We start from the raw sequence: 17839 nt of genomic DNA on the forward strand, positions 1-17839 counted from the left end.
TATGATAACTGAAAGCGAGATTTGACAATGCGCAGTTATTCACATGGTTTCAGAGCACGTGTTACACTCAGACGCATTATATTTTAAGATACTGCTTCACACAGTTATTTTTAGAACTGTATATACGATCACAATCATCTGCAACAACATCAATCAGTCTGTCTTTGAAAGGATGCTGCTTCGCCTTTAGGTCGGGCCTGCGTCCGCGCGCGCGCGCGTTAGAGCTCTGCTCTTGTAATTGGCTCAGCGCTGTGCTGTTGTCCATGCGCCACTGGGCGAGTCTCGGCTGTCTCAGTAACCCTCTTTTATCCTCAAAAAAGGAGAGCGAAAGAGGGCAGACTCAGAGTTCGGCTCGGGCGAAGGGACCGCCATTACTGGGAGGCTTGGATAACCACTTTCACCCTCACGCACAATGTGTAGGCTATATATCGTAAAATTTAAAGACATGCGTGGCCCAGATTGCTGGTGATTTGGCTACAAAAACTGGATGTTGTGTCTTAGTGTAAAGGCATCGCTGCATGCTGTCTGCTCACGGTGAAATCAGCATTTTGTGGCCACAACAAAGGGCATTGTAACAGATCAAAACCAACGTGCTTAGGCCGGAGGAAGAAATTAAAACAAGCCTTTTTCTGCACGGAAACGACTGGCCTCCAAGAAAGGACATTTCTTTGTTAGGATATGTTTAGACGTCGGTGGATTTTCACAGCCGTTTCTATGCGAACGCGAGATCAGTAAGTTGCGCCTGACAAAAACATCCCTTGGAAACTGCAAGTCTGTCAAGCCACAATCTAACAGCCCCCACGGAATTTAATGTCCTCGGCTTTTTACGTAGTCTTTTGTTTTCCTTTCTTTCTGGTTTCCAACAACACTGACCGAGCCGGTTGTAAGCCCTCTTGCGCTGGCCTGGACGAGGGAAGAGGGATTGAGAAGGGAAAGGGAGGACGGAGAAAGGCACTGGTATGTATGTGTGTATTAACCCCGGTCTTTAATTAAAACAAGTATTAGCGAGCAAAGTAGACCGTGTCACATACGTGACAGTTTCCAGCCGTTTAAGAAGCCTATAAGTCGAATATCTTTAAATAAGGAGTGGAGCAGTAGCTGCAGAATGTAAATTGTATCTACAAATACAAGCGAGTGCTTTCTATTGTGCAGGCAGCGCCTTGGTTGCACTGAAAACGGATTTATCTTGCACTTTAATAATCTCAGAATGTTATAAATTGGCAGACTATTTTCTCACGTGATGTGCACCTTGTTAGTCGCTATGTAACGCTGCATTGTAGAATAAACCAACGTAGATGAGTCGAGCTAATTTATTAGAACTGCATGCTCTGATTTAAATACGTGAGGAAAATGTCACAGACAGTTTAGTGTGTAATTTCTGTTGCAGCAGCACACAGACAGCTGAGCCGCTCAAAGGAAGGCAGTTCAGAACCATGACATCCGCATTACGTAGCTTTCTTGCTTAGGCTTTGCTGGGCCTTGGCTTTGGGAGTGAACTCCTTTAGCAGTTGCTTTTTTTAGGGTTCAGAACTTCACGTGTGTTTTGCTTGAAAAGTGTGCCGTAGGATTCTTTACGAGTCTTTATTTTGCCATGCACATACAACCACAACAGTGCTTGATGTATATTCAAGCCATATATTTCTGTGTCTAACAACACAGTAGACTACAGCAAGTACAGGGAAGTCAGAATAACATCAGGTTGTGTCTTGGTGTGTGTAGAAGGTAAGTCTAAACAGCTGGTAGACTCAGATATCATGTAGCAATCGAACAGTATTGTCCCTAGCACCCACTTGGACTGCACCTGACCCGCCTGTGGATCGCCTACTTTGAGCTCTGTTGCCAGACAGGGTCTGTATTTGTGTTTTTAAGTTTACAACACCAGATATTGCCTGAGGGTTCACCAGCAAAACATTTCCTGTGTGTGGTACTGTACCACTAAAAGTAAGCTGGAGTAATGCATCGTCCAGGAATAGCTCTAGAATTTTTTTATTGTATTTGGTACAGCACTAATTAGGTGATGAATAAAGATTTTTTTAATGCATTCATAACAATACAACAATGTAAATACTGTATGTGCCTTTGTTTTGCTGCAAAGTGCAAGAATTGTTGTCGAAGGGATCTGGTTGCATATTATTTTTGAATTCTTTTTTTCAGTGAATAAAATAAATGATTTCTGAATACGTTCTTTGAAAATGCCACCCATTTAGTTGTCTAATTTACAATAAATGCATACAGTTAATACTGATTTCCACAACTGCACACAGTATGTGACAATGCCCTTAGATAACAGTTAATTGAACAAAAAACACAAATTCTGTGAGAAGGTAAGAATATTCTGCCCACTCTTTTCAGTATAATGAAAGTGTATGAGGACTGGGGCCGTCAAGCTACAGTAAAGCAAAAAAGTAACATGAAAGTAACAACTTGAAACAACAACTTAAATTTTGGTGTGTTTTTCAAATAAAGCTATAAAATGGCTTTAGAAGACATGGAATAGCCCATCACGTCAGCCACTTATGATGCTTTTATGGTGCTTTTTTGTCCTTTCTGAAGCTTGAAAGCTCCAGTCCACATTCATTGTAATTGCATGGAAAACGGCAATCAACTTCATTATTTAAAATTTCCCCCTGTGCATTTCATGGAAAAAAGACAGCCATATGGGTTTGGAATGACATATAAGTGAGAAAATGATGGAGTTGTGGGTGTGCTATTGTGTTTGAAATAATACAGAGATGGTTAAAGAAAGAAATCATTAAATGCTGGTAATATTCTATTCACTGGTTCTTATTTTTTAAATGTGCTTGCTATTATATCATACTCAAATACTTTGAAAATGTAGGTTAACTGTTTGACCCTAACTGCCAAATGCTACAGTTCACTGGAGGGGAAGTAATTACCTTTACTGTTATTTAAGGTTTTCTGTATTTATTATATTGTACCTTAGTATTTTGTAAGTAGTATTGAGTAATCACACATTATACAACCTGATTCATATCTACAACTGGAATTTCATAGAAACTTGAATGATTGAACAACCACATAGCAACACTTTACGAACCGCTCAGAATGACTTGGAAACCGTCTAGTAACACCCTGGCAATGTTTGGAATTAAAAGTTGAACTGACAAGCACCAGTGACATTCAGACAATGAAATATTGTAAAAGTTGTCATTAATATGGTGTTGGCTGTAAGAATATGGGAGCCTTGGTATTTTATTTACAGTATATGTTAACATTTATGTGAACTTTGAGATGTGAAGTGACTACTTCAGACAACAGAAGACTTATTTCCTGCAAATGAACTAATAAGGAATTTCCTAAGTCTTTAAATAGCAGCACTAGCTAAGGATAACAGTGGATTAATTACATGCTGGAATTATTGCTAATGTCTGCTGTGTATGAAAGCACCATTATTAAATGGCCAACCAACATACTGTATGCAAGCAATGTGGCCATTTAAATAATAACCATTTTGGTTAATATTGGGCAACTCGCAAAAACGAAACCCAAAATAACCAGAAACTAGCAAACAGTATTCAAATTCAGTTTTTAAAATCAAAGCACATCATGAAACCAAGTGTTAATAGATGATTTTGAAGGACTTTGAAGTGAACTAAAAAAGTTAATCAAAGTTGTTCTAAGACAAGAAGGGGTATTGTTTTGTTTAAGATCAACTTTGATGAAAGGTTATGATCCACTTCAAATGTTGACTACTGTAGTTTTTTTTTTGTATTGTGTAGGATTGCTAGCATAGATCTGTCAGTCTTGTATTGCTAGAAATCCATAATCAGAACTTTAGATTTTTTGATTAGAATTGTACAGTGGGGCAAATAAGTATTTGATACACTGCTGATTTTTCAAGTTTTCCCCACTTACAAAGAATGGAGAGATCTGTAATTTTCATCATAGGTACACCTAAACTGTGAGACGGAATATTTTTAAAGAAATCCAGAAAATCACACTGTATGATTTTTGAATAATTAATTTCCATTTTATTGCATGAAATAAGTATTTGATCACCTACCAACCAGGAAGAATTCTGGCTCTCACAGACCTGTTAGTTTGACTTTAAGAAGCCCTCCTATCCTCCACTCATTACCTGTATTAATTGCACCTTTGAACTCGTTACCTGTATAAAAGACACCTGTTCCCACACTCAATCAATCAGACTCCAACCTCTCCACTATGGGCAAGACCAAAGAGCTGTCTATGGACACTAGGGACCAAATTGTAGACCTGCACGAGGCTGGGATGGGCTACAGAACAATAGCCAAACAGCTTGGTGAGAAGGCAACAACTGTTGGCGCAATTATTAGAAAATGGAAGAAATTCAAGATGACTGTCAATCTCCCTCGGACTGGGGCTCCATGCAAGATCTCGCCTCGTGGAGTATCAATGATCCTGAGAAAGGTGAGGGATCAGCCTAACTACATGGGAGGACCTGGTCAATGACCTGAAGAGAGCTGGGACCACAGTCTCAACGGTTACCATTAGTAACACACTACACCGTCATGTGTTAAAATCCTGCAGCGCGCGCAAGGTCCCCCTGCTCAAGCCAGCACATGTCCAGGCCCGTCTGAAGTTTGCCAAAGACCACCTGGATGATCCAGAGGAGGCATGGCAGAAGGTCATGTGGTCAGATGAGACCAAAATAGAACTTTTTGGTATAAACTCCACTTGCCGTGTTTGGAGGAAGAAGAAGGATGAGTACAATCCCAAGAACACCATCCCAACCGTGAAGCATGGGGTTGGAAACATCATGCTTTGGGGGTGCTTTTCTGCAAAGGGGACAGGACAACTGTACCGTATTGAGGGGAGGATGGATGGGGCCATGTATCGTGAGATTTTGGGCAACAACCTCCTTCCCTCAGTAAGAGCATCGAAGATGGGTCGTGTCTGGGTCTTCCAGCATGACAATGACCCCAAACACACAGCAAGGGCAACTAAGGAGTGGCTCCGTAAGAAGCATTTCAAGGTCCTGGAGTGGCCTAGCCAGTCTCCAGACCTGAACCCAATAGAAAATCTATGGAGGGAGCTGAAACTCTGTGTTGCCCAGCGACAGCCCCAAAGCCTGAAAGATCTGGAGAAGACCTGTATGGAGGAGTGGGCCAAAATCCCTGCTGCAGTGTGTGCAAACCTGGTCAAGAACTACAGGAAACGTCTGACCTCTGTAATTGTAAACAAAGGTTTCTGTACCAAATATTAAGTTCTATTTTTCTATTGTATCAAATACTTATTTCATGCAATAAAATGGAAATTAATTATTCAAAAATCATACAATGCGATTTTCTGGATTTTTTGTAAATATATATATTCTGTCTCTCACAGTTGAGGTGTACCTACGATGAAAATTACATATCTCTCCATTCTTTGTAAGTGGGAAAACTTAAAAAATCGGCAGTGTATTAAATACTTATTTGCCCCACTGTATGTCTTATGTTTGTTTAGAATATTATTGAAGAAACATTATTAGAAACATATTGAAATGTATTTATTTAAATTGCTATGTACATTAAGGGATTTAGTGTTTAATATAGGGTTATACTATGTGAATTGAATATCATCTTAATATCTGTGGGAATTCATGGTGTAGGTTAAAATGCTTTTAAATTTGCCTTTTGTGCAAACAAAGCACACAATTTTGCAGATAATTGTTTTGTTCTTTCTCCCTCTTTTTCTCATTTAGGCTAGCCCCAATTCCTGCTTCTGCCTTCTTCACTTCTTCATGTCTCATCTCTGATTAGTACCCTCAAATATGGGCAGAACATACAAGCAGTTTTCTTGACCTAAAAGAATGATTGAAACATCAGAACTAAATACTAATTTGTAAATCAAATACAGGGCCTTTAACATTTTATGGACACGTTTTAAAGAGTCTGCCTCTGTCATCCTTTGGGGCATGGCAAGATGAATGCCTGTGTACGATGATGATGGCTAAAAAGCAAGAATCCCGAATGCCTATCTACAACCTCGTTGTTGTTGGCCTATCGGGAACGGAGAAGGAGAAGGGGCAATGTGGAGTTGGCAAATCATGCCTTTGTAACCGCTTTGTCCGTCCTAGTGCGGATGACTTCCATCTTGATCACACTTCTGTGCTAAGTACAAGTGACTTCGGTGGCCGGGTTGTCAACAATGACCACTTCCTGTTCTGGGGAGAGGTGGGGAGAGTTTTGGAAGATGGTGCAGACTGTAGAATGCATGTGGTTGAGCAGACCGAATTCATTGATGACCAGACTTTCCAGCCCCATCGCAGCACAGCCTTACAGCCCTACATCAAAAGAGCTGCCTCCACCAAACTGGCTTCTGCTGAAAAACTCATGTATTTCTGCACTGATCAGTTGGGACTGGAGCAAGACTTCGAACAGAAGCAAATGCCCGAAGGCAAGTTGCAGGTGGATGGCTTTCTGCTTTGTGTTGATGTCAGTCGTGGTATGAACCGCAACTTTGATGATCAAATGAAATTTGTCACCAACTTGTACAATCACTTAAGCAAGACAAAAAAGCCTATTGTGCTGGTTCTCACTAAGTGTGATGAGGGTGTGGAGCGATACATCAAGGACTCTCATACCTTTGCCCTTACAAAAAAGAACTTGCAGGTTGTTGAAACGTCGGCACGATCCAACGTCAATGTTGATTTGGCTTTCCTTACCTTGATACAGCTCATTGATAAGGGAAGAGGTAAGCCCAAGATCATACCTTACTTTGAGGCACTGAAACACCAGAGTCAACTAATTGCTTCTGCAAAGGACCACTATGAGTGGTTAGTGAACCACATTGTTAAGAATCACAATGAAATGTGGCCCAATGTTAGCCGACGAATGCAGACTTCACCTGAATACAAGGAATATGTATTTTTAGAAGGTACTGGTAAGGCTAAGAAGCTATTTCAACAACACATTCACAGGCTAAAACAGGAACACACTGAAAGGCGTCGTAAAGCATACTTGAGCGCTCTTCCACTCGCCTTGAGTAGCTTAGTGTCCGAGTTGGATGAAATTGAACATTTGAGCTGGTCTGGGGTCCAGAAGGTCCTTGAGTCTAAAAAAGACTTTGATCACTGGTTTGTGGTACTGGATGATGCACCATGGGAGGACACACCACATCTTGACAACATGGAGGATGAGCGCATCCCCTTTGATGTGCTAGACACCACGGCTGCTGAAATAATCTTTGATGCACACCTTGAACACTTGCGCAACGAATGCAAGCGTGCCCAGATGCGTCATGAGTTCAAAGCAAAACTGGCATCATCACCTTTCGTTACCCCTGGCAAACCCTGGGAGGAGGCACGAAGCTTCATCATGAATGAAGACTTCTACCAGTGGCTTGAGGAGCCAGAATATTTGGACATTTATAACCGGCACCAGAAAGCAATCATAGACAGGGCAAAAGAGGATTTTCAGGAGCTTTTGTTGGAGTACTCTGAGCTCTTCTATGAACTTGAGGTAGATGCCAAACCTAGTAAAGAGAAGATGGGAGCAATTCAAGAAGTGTTAGGTGAAGAACAACGCTTCAAGGTGCTTCAGAAATTGCAAGCCGAAAGGGATGCTTTAGTGCTGAAACACATCCATTTTGTATATCACCCCACGAAGGAAACATGTCCGAACTGCCCACACTGTGTTGACAACAAAATTGAGCAAATACTAGCTTCGTGCTTCCCTGCACAATACCCTTCCTTTGGAAAGTCCAATATGTTTGATGGAAAGATAGATAGGATCAATCTTGTTATACTGGGCAAAGATGGGCTTGCCAGAGAATTAGCCAATGAGATTCGGGCATTGTGTACAAACGACGATCATTATATGCTTGAAGGTAGAATGTATGAGCTTGTCCTTCGGCCCATTGAGGGTAATGTTAGACTTCCTGTCAATTCATTTCATACATCCACATTTACTCCCCATGTATGCCTGTGTTTGTACAATTCAAAAGAGTCCTTGTCATACATTGTCGAAAGTATTGAGAAGTTGCGAGAGTCCACACTTGGCAGAAGGGACAACCATATGGCTCAGCTTCCCCTGTCACTCTTACTAGTAACCAAAAGAGGTGTTGGTGGACTGGGTGACATTGGAGGTGAGACTGCTCAAGCATTAATCTCACAGGGTCAGCAGGTAGCCATAAAACTGCAGTGCAACTACCTGGAACCTGCCTCCCCAGGCACTGGCTATGGGCGAAATGTAAATGAAAAGCAGATCAATCAGGTCTTGAAGGTTCTACTTGAAACAAGGAGGACTTCTACATTTCGTAGCTGTTCTCCACCTGCACCTCCGCTGCCTCCATGTATTCGAGAATTACAGCAGGATCAGAGTCCAGAGGCTGAATTGCGTATTGTCATGTGTCTAATGTGTGGAGACTCCTATGACATTGATCAACTCCTTGCACCATTCTTGCTTCCTCAGCATTGCAAGCCGACCTCTCCTCAGACAAGTGGCACTTCAGTGCTGCTAGAACAAACAATTGGGTGTCACAAGCATACAATTGAACTGACTCTAATGTCATACCATGCTTCTTTTGCCACTCGTAAGAGTCGGCTGGTGCATGGCTACATTGCTGTATACTCTGCTAGCCGCAAGGCTTCTTTTGAAACCCTGTGTGCCTTTTTGTGTGAGGTTCAGGACATTGTCCCAGTTCAGCTGCTTGCAGTGGGGGAAACCCGGACTGAACTTCTTGACTCTGAGACTGCTCACGAGTTGCTAGTCCAAGGTGAAGAACTGGCGCGTGAACTTGAGGGACGGTTTTGCAGTATTATCTGTGGTGTTGGAGGAGTTATTGGAGGACTACACAAACTAGACCTTTTGGAACAGTTTTTCACAGAGGTGTTAGAAAAGAGAACCATTGTTGAGGCCAGTCATATGTATGAAAACGTTGCAGAAGCCAGTAACACAAATGAGAACATGTATTCGCCACATTGTGGCTCCCCAAGCCCTGTAACGATGCTGTTAGATTCTGAGGAAGACATGGAAGCTTCCCCACCTTACCATGATGGTACACTCACCTCTCACGGTGGATTCAAATTGCCTGACCTGGACTCAGGTGACACATTCTCTGTGATCTCTGACCTTAGTACCTTTGAGAACAAGCTAAATAATAAAGTTCCTCCACAAGTAAGACCTAAACCTAGTGTCACATTTGATCTTAGAAAACCAAATTTTAATCCGTATGTGGATGCAGTCAGCCATCGCCGTTCCCTTACATCCAATGTGACGTGGCCTCTAGGAGGAGATTATGATCCTTCAGACTACGCTGAGCCAATGGATGCTGTCTCTAAACCCCGCCCCAGCTATGAGGACAGCATATATTCTGTGCCACATGACAGCACACAGGGCAAAATTATTACTATCCGCAATTCCAATCGGATCCACTCCAATGGAGGAGGCAATGGTTCAGACAGTGAAGGGGATGGCAGCTCATTGGAGAGACGTCGCAAGTTCTCAGCTGCACGGGTGAAGCCACGTCTCTACCGTGATCGTTCCAAACGTCTGGGGAAGTTCAGCAGTTTCCGCACTAGTTTTTCCATTGGTAGCGATGATGAGATTGGCACTCTCTCAAGGTCAAAAGAGGATGATGTTTCAGGACTAAAGGCAGACATACTCAATGAAGAAGGAGAAGATCCCAAAAAGAGGAACATACTAAAAAGTCTTCGCCGACCAGGCAAAGTAAGATTCATTTATTTACAAATTTTACATGGCTTTTAAAAAAGTATGCTCATGTGTTTTTAACATTGTAATATTTATTTTAATTTTGGAGGCTTCATTAAGGAGTCAAAACTAGGGCTGCCACTAACGACTATTTTTATTTTGATTAATCTAAACGACTAATTTCCCGCAAAAAAATCAACAATTTTACTTAAAATATTTTATTAAACCAAATGAAATCTAAATGTCTATGAAATCCTTTTTTAAAGCAACATAGAGTGCAAGAAGCAAGTGTCCATCTCATGTCCAAATCACTGAAATCACAGTTCAGTATTATAGTGTGAGAATGACAACATATCCACATGTCTAATAATAATAAAATTAAAATCCAAAAACACTTTTTAAAGGATTATTTACCAGAAATATTATTTACCAGAATTTATTTAGGTGAAAAATTTAAATGTGCAGTATTTCTGAAAAAATACTTTTTTAAAATAATTTAAATGTGCAGTATTTCTGAAAAAATACTTTTTTTAAAATATAAAATCAATTAATTGGATATGCTTTTTATTATTAAAGTTTAATGGAACAATTTAAATGGAATACAGAAAATAATGGAAAACAGAATTTGGTACAGATAAAACTGTAAAACTCAATTAATTAGGCTTTTTGATTAATAAAATTTAACAAAACTGAATTTGGAAATAAAACAGATTTCATAGGGCCCTATAATTATATATATAATTTTTTGTGGTAATAAAAATGGATTTAAGTGAACAATAGCTTTTAAAATGGCTTAAAGTACATATATAATAGCAATGATACAAAAATAATTAGTTCAAATATAGCATCAAAAGCAAAAAATCATGGTTTTATTGAACAAAACTGTTAAAATACAAAATGTATTATAAACAATAGAGCTAATGTAGATTACGCATTAAAACAAAGGCCTGCAGGAGGCGCCGACGGCCTGACGATTATTTTTACACATTACCGTTTAATATTGACCGAGCAGCATTTAATTCAAACGTACACTTAATCTTTAATATTTGTCCATTTCTTTAGGACAGAAATGCTACAGCCGCTGTAATTACATGAATATGTGGACATCAAACCGTGTAAACTCAGAGTGAGGGGTTGAGCTTTTATTTTGAAATCTCGATGTATTCTCCCTTGTTTGTGTAGATTTATAAATGATTTACCTTACAAATCTGATGCGTTCCCAGATGAACGTTATAATAAACCCAAACTCACAACAACATGCAGAGATGGAGTTTGAGATGCTCCACATGTAACAGTTTCTGTGGAGCTACTGTGAACTGAGCCACTGTGAGACGCATAATGTACTACTTAACTATACGCATGGAAATAATTAAAGACCATATACGGTGTTAGAAATGCATCGCATATAATTATTTAATTAAATCATAGCTTTTCTGAATTCACAATTATGCTTAATTAGGATTTTTAAATGGGTTTAATATATCATACAGCCTTGGAAAATAGTCTAAAAATGTGTTGTATGGTTCTCGTCTGTGAAATGCGCCACTTCCGGTATTTTGCCGGTTAGTCGACTCGAGCAAAATGAAGTCGACGATTTTTAATAATCGACTAGTCGCGACGAATCCTAGTGAAAACCATGCTCGTTGTCTTGTGTAATTGTCAAATAAGCTGTATTTCTCTTGCTTTTTGGCAGAAAACAAGACCAAAGCCTCGTCATTCTATCTCTAAGCCCTTGGAGAGTAACTACTTTGGGGTGCCCTTGGTCAATGTGGTTTCCCTTGAACGACCTATTCCAGTTTTCATTGACAAGTCTATTCGTTATATTGAGGCCACAGGTACATTTGCTGCTGCTGTTACACCATCATACTTAGCCCAAAACAGTTGTGCTTAGGGAACCATATAAGCTTATCATTATTGCAGTGTCCAGTTAAAATTAGATGCTTAATGGGCTGTAGCTGTCATAAATCACACCACAGCATAGTTTTGCACATAGTTCACTCTTTTTCCTGACTGGGTTTCAGTTATGGTCTGACAATGAAGATTGTAAAACCATATTAATATGATTTCTTTTTTTATTTTAGAATTTTAAAATAATAGCCAGAAACACAGTATATTAGACCTGTATGTAGTAGCAGTTTGTAGAATTGTCTTCAACACTTCAAAAAGTATTTTGGCAGTAATTAGTACATAATGTCTTAAAATGCTTACAATGAGTCATAGAAATATGTACACTAAAATGATCTTGTTAATCAACACTCTCTCTCTCAGGTCTGACAACAGAGGGTATCTACAGGGTAAGTGGGAATAAGTCGGAGATAGAGAGCATGCAGAGACAGTTCGAACAGGGTAAGTTCAGAAGAATTTCAATAAAATTGTTGTGGATTACAGATGTTAATATGATGGTGGATTGTCTTATGGTATTAAGGCACATATTGTTGCATATAGTATGTATGAGTGCATGTTGACAGGATGTACAAGCTTTTAATGTAAAATGTATTGTGTTTTATTTCCACACACACACAAAATCATATTGATGGATAAGCTCTACTGCTCATGTTCTTCTTTGATTCTTTTCTTGCTTCCCTCATTTTATCGCTCTCACTTTGTTCATTTATTATTATTTTTATTCCTCTTAGACCATAATCTGGACCTTGTGGAGAAGGACTTCACTGTGAATACAGTTGCCGGAGCAATGAAAAGTTTTTTCTCTGAGCTGCCTGAGCCTCTGGTTCCTTATAGTTCACAGGAGGAGCTAGTGGACGCTTTCAGTAAGATTTCACTTAGCATATAAATGCTTTTGTGAAGAATATAAAATTGTAAATTAATTCTAAAATAATAAAGTGTTGCATGCAGAGGCAGCAAAATTGGATGTTATGTCATCCATAACACCATGCCTGTCTAAGCCTGTGGAATAATCAAGTTTTTCATTTTTTGTGCATAGAAATTAATGATCGAGAACAGAGGCTTCACACAATGAAGGATGTGTTAAGACGATTTCCCAGGGAGAATTTTGATGTCTTCAAATACGTAATGAGCCATCTAAACAAGTGAGTTTGAAAACTGCCTGCAGTTGCTAACTATTGAAGATCAGTTAAAGGGAAGAGACATTAAATCTCTGTTTCTCTTTCTCAGGGTTAGTCAGTGGAACAGAGTCAACTTAATGACCAGCGAGAATCTCTCCATCTGTTTCTGGCCAACACTGATGCGGCCAGATTTCACCTCTATGGATGCCCTGACAGCTACACGCACCTACCAGACAATCATTGAGACATTCATCCATCAATGTGCTTTCTTCTTTTACAACCAGCCTCCTGCTGAGTCACCCACTGGCCCCTTCGGACCCCCTGGACCACTGGTGCCCTCCGGATTGCCCCCATCCCCCACAGCCGCTCCTTCTTATTACCCTCCAACCCCACATTTTACCCCCCTTCTGCAATCCCCACCACATTCTCCCCCCCAGAGCCCACACACGGCCCCTGGAGAACCACAAACACTGTGAGATGGGGAAAATCACGTGGCCCGTTATTTAGTGAACTACACACACCCAAAAACTTGTTTGCACACACACACACTTGCAATGCATGCATACACATCTACATACATGCTCTGCACACACATCTAAAAGCCTCTAAAACATGTAGCTTGTTTAGGTCAGTGTTGTATGTAAAAAAAAAAAAAAACAATTCTGAGCTCTCGGTCCTGCTCCTGGAAATCCACCTTTCTGCAGAATTTAGTTCCAACCTGTTCTAACAGACATCTGTAATTTTTAATATACCACAAACCTTGATTATCTGATTCAGGTGTGTTTGATTAGGTTTATATCTAAACCCTTTGTTGTACAGAGCACCCTTATCTACAGTTATTAACATATCACACACAAAATGAAGGTCTGTGCGCTTATGAACTCTCAAAAATTCTTTTTAAAGTGTGTAACCAACAAAGACTCCAATCACCATGTCAGCACTGCCCTTTATGTAGTTTATTACAGAAGGGGGAAGGTGTTATTTTCTAGAGAGTGAATATAGATGTTCAAATCAAGAAGGATACAAACAGTTTTGAAGGATTTTCCTGTGTTCTTCTTTCAGTAGAAGGTGTTTACATTTCATTTTACAACAGTATCTGCTCTTTTCTCTCCTGCTCTCTCTCTCTTTACATCTCCATATGGATCTGTGGTATAAAGGACACTATAGTCATCAAATCCATGAAGTACTCACACGTTTTCAAGCCTTTCACTTCAAAAACATTTTGGTAGAATAATAGAATTTACTTCATCTTTCTCTTTCTCTTTCTCTTTCTCTCTCTCTCTCTCATTTTATCTTTATTTCAAAAAGATGAATGAAATCACTTTAGCAGCAACCATATTCACCACTTTGCCTGGCTGTTGTGTTCCACTTTACCATTATTGGTTTCTACCCCATGCCTATTTTGTTATATGAACTCTAAATATACCATGGATTTCGGAGGATGTTTTTATTCCTTGCTTTAAAGACTTGAAGTTCTGACACCTGATAGGCTAAAAGGTGATGTTGACGAGGATTTGCTTTGCTGAGTGTCTCCTGTGGATCTTTGCTCATAAATTCACCTAATGGGAGCATACATGCCCTTTCTTTGAAGGCTGGGATTTAAATGGCAGCGATATCACGTGGTTTTAGGGAATGCACTTCCAGTTAGCGCTGGTGTGGGGCTCAAGATCACTGAGACTGCAGATTTACTCTGACCCTTAAACATTAGACTCTGAATCAGCAATTCAAAACTCACACCTTAATTTTGGACTCAAAATTAAAAAACAAAACAAATACATGTTGAAAGCCTTTTACTGATGCCCAGTTTGACTGTTTTACAAACTCCATTGTTTTTAATAATCTAAAGCACTTTTTTGTCTTTTTATATAGACCTGTATTGTGAACTGAGACACTGAATAATAATTGGTTCCCATTTTTGCCGTTGTGTTTAAAAGATCATTGGACCTTTTCAAGGTGAATGTAGAGTGGTCACAGATTAAGCCTAATCCTGGACTGAAGTTTACTCTTGATGATTCTACATTCATATTAGTATGTCTTTTGTCCTCTATTAGTATGTTTTTTGGACCTCTTGTACAGTCTGAAGTTTAACTAACATGGACCTTAATTCACCTTTTTTCCGTTGTCATTTCCATGTGACTGGATTGGAATGGCACGATTTGCTTCTTCTGCTTCTACCATCTCCATGTTCTGTCTAAACTCTTCTGGACAAATCCATGATGTGTAATGATACAATGATTCATCGAATGTGTAGATTATATGTATATTACCTTATTTTTTTTCTCTTAAACCACAAAGCTTCTGATGTGAAGGAAATTATTCCTAAACGTGTTTTGCTTGAAATGCCACTTCCTTTTTCTATCCAGCCAAGGTAGAAAAGCTGAAGTACCAAAGTAGTGCAATGTGGCTGATGAGGGTTCAACACCAGGTGTACATATTTTGATGACGGGTTGGGGATGAGTATGTCAGATTCAGCTCATATACTTGACAAATAAGCCCATATGGCAAATCTTTGATGATTAGACAACGCTTTCGTTCCTGATCCTCTTCATTCTGTGTATCTGCTGCTTTTCTACCAGGCTGAACAAAACTGAAAGTATCCCCACTTTACTTGAAGTGTAATATTTTCCTTTCATATAGAGATTTCCAGCAAACTGCTTGAAAACTCTTGAATTAGCAACTAGTCCAGATGTTTATACTGCCATCTCTGTGTGTTATACTTGTAAGGATGCAATTTTTCTTCAAGATAATGTGATTGGTCAAGAAAATGATGGATAACTGTGATGGTTATCATTTGAGGCCCTTTAAGTGTGCCACAAAACGTTCTGTTAAGTAGAAGTGTTTGTAGAAGTAGGACTTTGGATTTTACTTTTGTTTTTGACAAGATTTTGATTTTCTCCTAAAAGTCTGATGTGAAAACTTGTTTATTCTCTGTCCGTTGTTGCATTGTGTTAAAGCCAGTTTATGGAATACTGGTGAAAAAAAGAAGCAGCCCTGATTAGTTGTGATGGTGCAACATTAGGAGTCATTTAAACAATCAAAATGTGTGAAAGTGCTCCTCACAACACCTGACCTGCTGAGTTTACTAATAAACTTTACCTAGAAACTACTAAGTAAGCATTAGTCAAAATTCTGAAAATTGTGAAAATTCTCATCTGACACTGAAACTGTATTTCATGGTTATTTTCAGTATAAACTCACATGAAATTTCTCACTTTAACATTACATCTCACTTTAAATACTGTAATTGTAACATTAATTAATCAGAATGATTGAGATGAAAGCCTCTACAGAATCTTTTAAATAATTTTATCTTTACAAAAAATAACATTATTGTAATCAGAAAAAGTCTGACTCAAATCAGTTGTACTGTCTGAATGCAAGTTAGATCAAGGGTCAGTCCATTATAATTCAACAACTCTTGCTCTTTGTAATTGAATGTTCTGCTACCCTCTTGTGGCCATACGTTAATCAGCAGGTAGCCTATGTTTAATAAATATATGAGCGCATGAAACAGCCCAGTTACATGACTGAAAATGTAAATTAAAGAGAAAACCTGTTCATAGCTATTTAATTTTTGTATCTGAGTTAGTTTGTGGGAGAAGAGTCTAGACTCTTGACCACTTACACACACACACACACACACACACACCTACCACTTTGTTTCATCCTCTTCCTGGTGCCTTTAGTTTCTATTAATTAGCAGAGAAGCTCTTTCTGCTGTGAGTAGTTGGTTTATTTCCTTTCATGTTGGGAAAGAAAAAAACCTTTATGTTATGCTTTTTAAAAAGTTTGAGAGAAAAAAGGTTGTAAGGTGGCATCTGAGATTCATAGCTGACAGAGTGGCTTTTTCATGTGGCTCACTTGGTATTGTTTGTGCCACTCAAATGAAGGACATTTCACTGTAGTGGTGACCTGGTTGTGTGTTAGAAGTGCAAAACACACTGCCTTTTAGTTGACTGTAATCTAACCTGTTGTTTCTTTTATATATGAACAAAAGAAAAAAGTCTTGGTGCTTAGTCTCTTGCTTCTTATTTAAGCTTCTTCTTTTCTTCTTTTTTTTTAAATGGTGTTAGGCTAGTATAAAAGCATGCATGACCGAAGATCTATACGGGGAGGCTTTTGCTGGTTTCAATATTCAGAATATGAGTCTGATTAAAAATATGTATTTAATTATGATGGAAAAAAACAGCAAAATGATCCTGTGATGAAGGCGGGTCAGGAGGACTTTAAATAAATGAGAACAAACAATAAATCGATTTTGTTACATGTATAATGTTCTAAATTTTTGTGTTTCTCATTGAGCTTACTTTAGACATGCTTTATATGTAGATTGAATATTTTGTTATTAATACTGGTTATATACTACAGTTCAGATGTTTGGGGTTGATACGACACATTCTTTTTTTGCTCACCAAGGCTAGATTTATTTGTTCATTGTTTCATAAATTTATTTGTTCATTAAATATTGGTAAAAACCAATAATATTGTGGAATAGTCCAATTTATATTTATCTGTCTAAACGGATGATGCCACTGTATATTTTCAAACCTACTGTATTCAAAAAGAGTTCATGAGAACAGACTTCTCAGATTATTATATTATTATTTAATATTTATAATCACATATGAGGCTACAATATATAGTCAGAATTAAATGTGTAAAAAGTATTCAATTTTTTTTTTTAAAGTACATACTTTTTGGTTGGACATTGTTAAACAGAATTTCCGAAATATCGACCTCAGAATGATAACAGTTCATTTTTATTTTTAAAAAGCTTGCATTCAGCAAATGTCAAAAATTAAAAAGGCCTTATAATACATATTTCGAAAAAGGATCACAATCTTGCAACTGTACCACTAGTAACAAAGCCATAGTGTGTTTATTTTTTATTTTTTTGCCTTGTCAATGTTGCACCAAAATCTAGTTTTTATGACCACTTTCACGTCTCTGGCCCTCAGAATTAAACAGGCTGTTTTGCTATAATACCGTTTAGTCTTTCATTATTAAATGATGTCTGTTATGATGGGCTAACCCAGGGTTTGGCTGGATAGGTTATTAGACTTAGACTCAACTCTAGAGGTTTTGAGGTTTAATCATGGAACCAAAAGTTTCAGAATCTGAGCACAGTCTATATTTCAATCAGGAAAGCTCAGATGGGGCTGAACTAATGTGAATTATTCC

At 38.7% G+C, this 17839-nt stretch overlaps 1 protein-coding gene across 1 annotated transcript; it reads left to right on the forward strand.

The window, feature by feature from the left end:
• The first annotated feature begins 215 nt into the window (after window positions 1-215).
• LOC306869764 (rho GTPase-activating protein 35-like) lies at window positions 216-17801 on the forward strand. The gene is made up of 7 exons (XM_079416669.1): window positions 216-957; window positions 5687-9653; window positions 11329-11470; window positions 11904-11981; window positions 12272-12403; window positions 12577-12682; window positions 12768-17801. Exons 2-7 carry the CDS (start codon window positions 5925-5927, stop codon window positions 13132-13134), a joined length of 4554 nt encoding a protein of 1517 aa, XP_079272795.1. The 5' UTR covers window positions 216-957; window positions 5687-5924; the 3' UTR covers window positions 13135-17801.
• The last annotated feature ends 38 nt before the right edge of the window (window positions 17802-17839 follow it).

The sequence above is a fragment of the Barbus barbus genome (genome assembly GCF_936440315.1).
Source record: "Barbus barbus genome assembly, chromosome: 5".
Taxonomy (NCBI): Eukaryota; Metazoa; Chordata; class Actinopteri; order Cypriniformes; family Cyprinidae; genus Barbus; species Barbus barbus.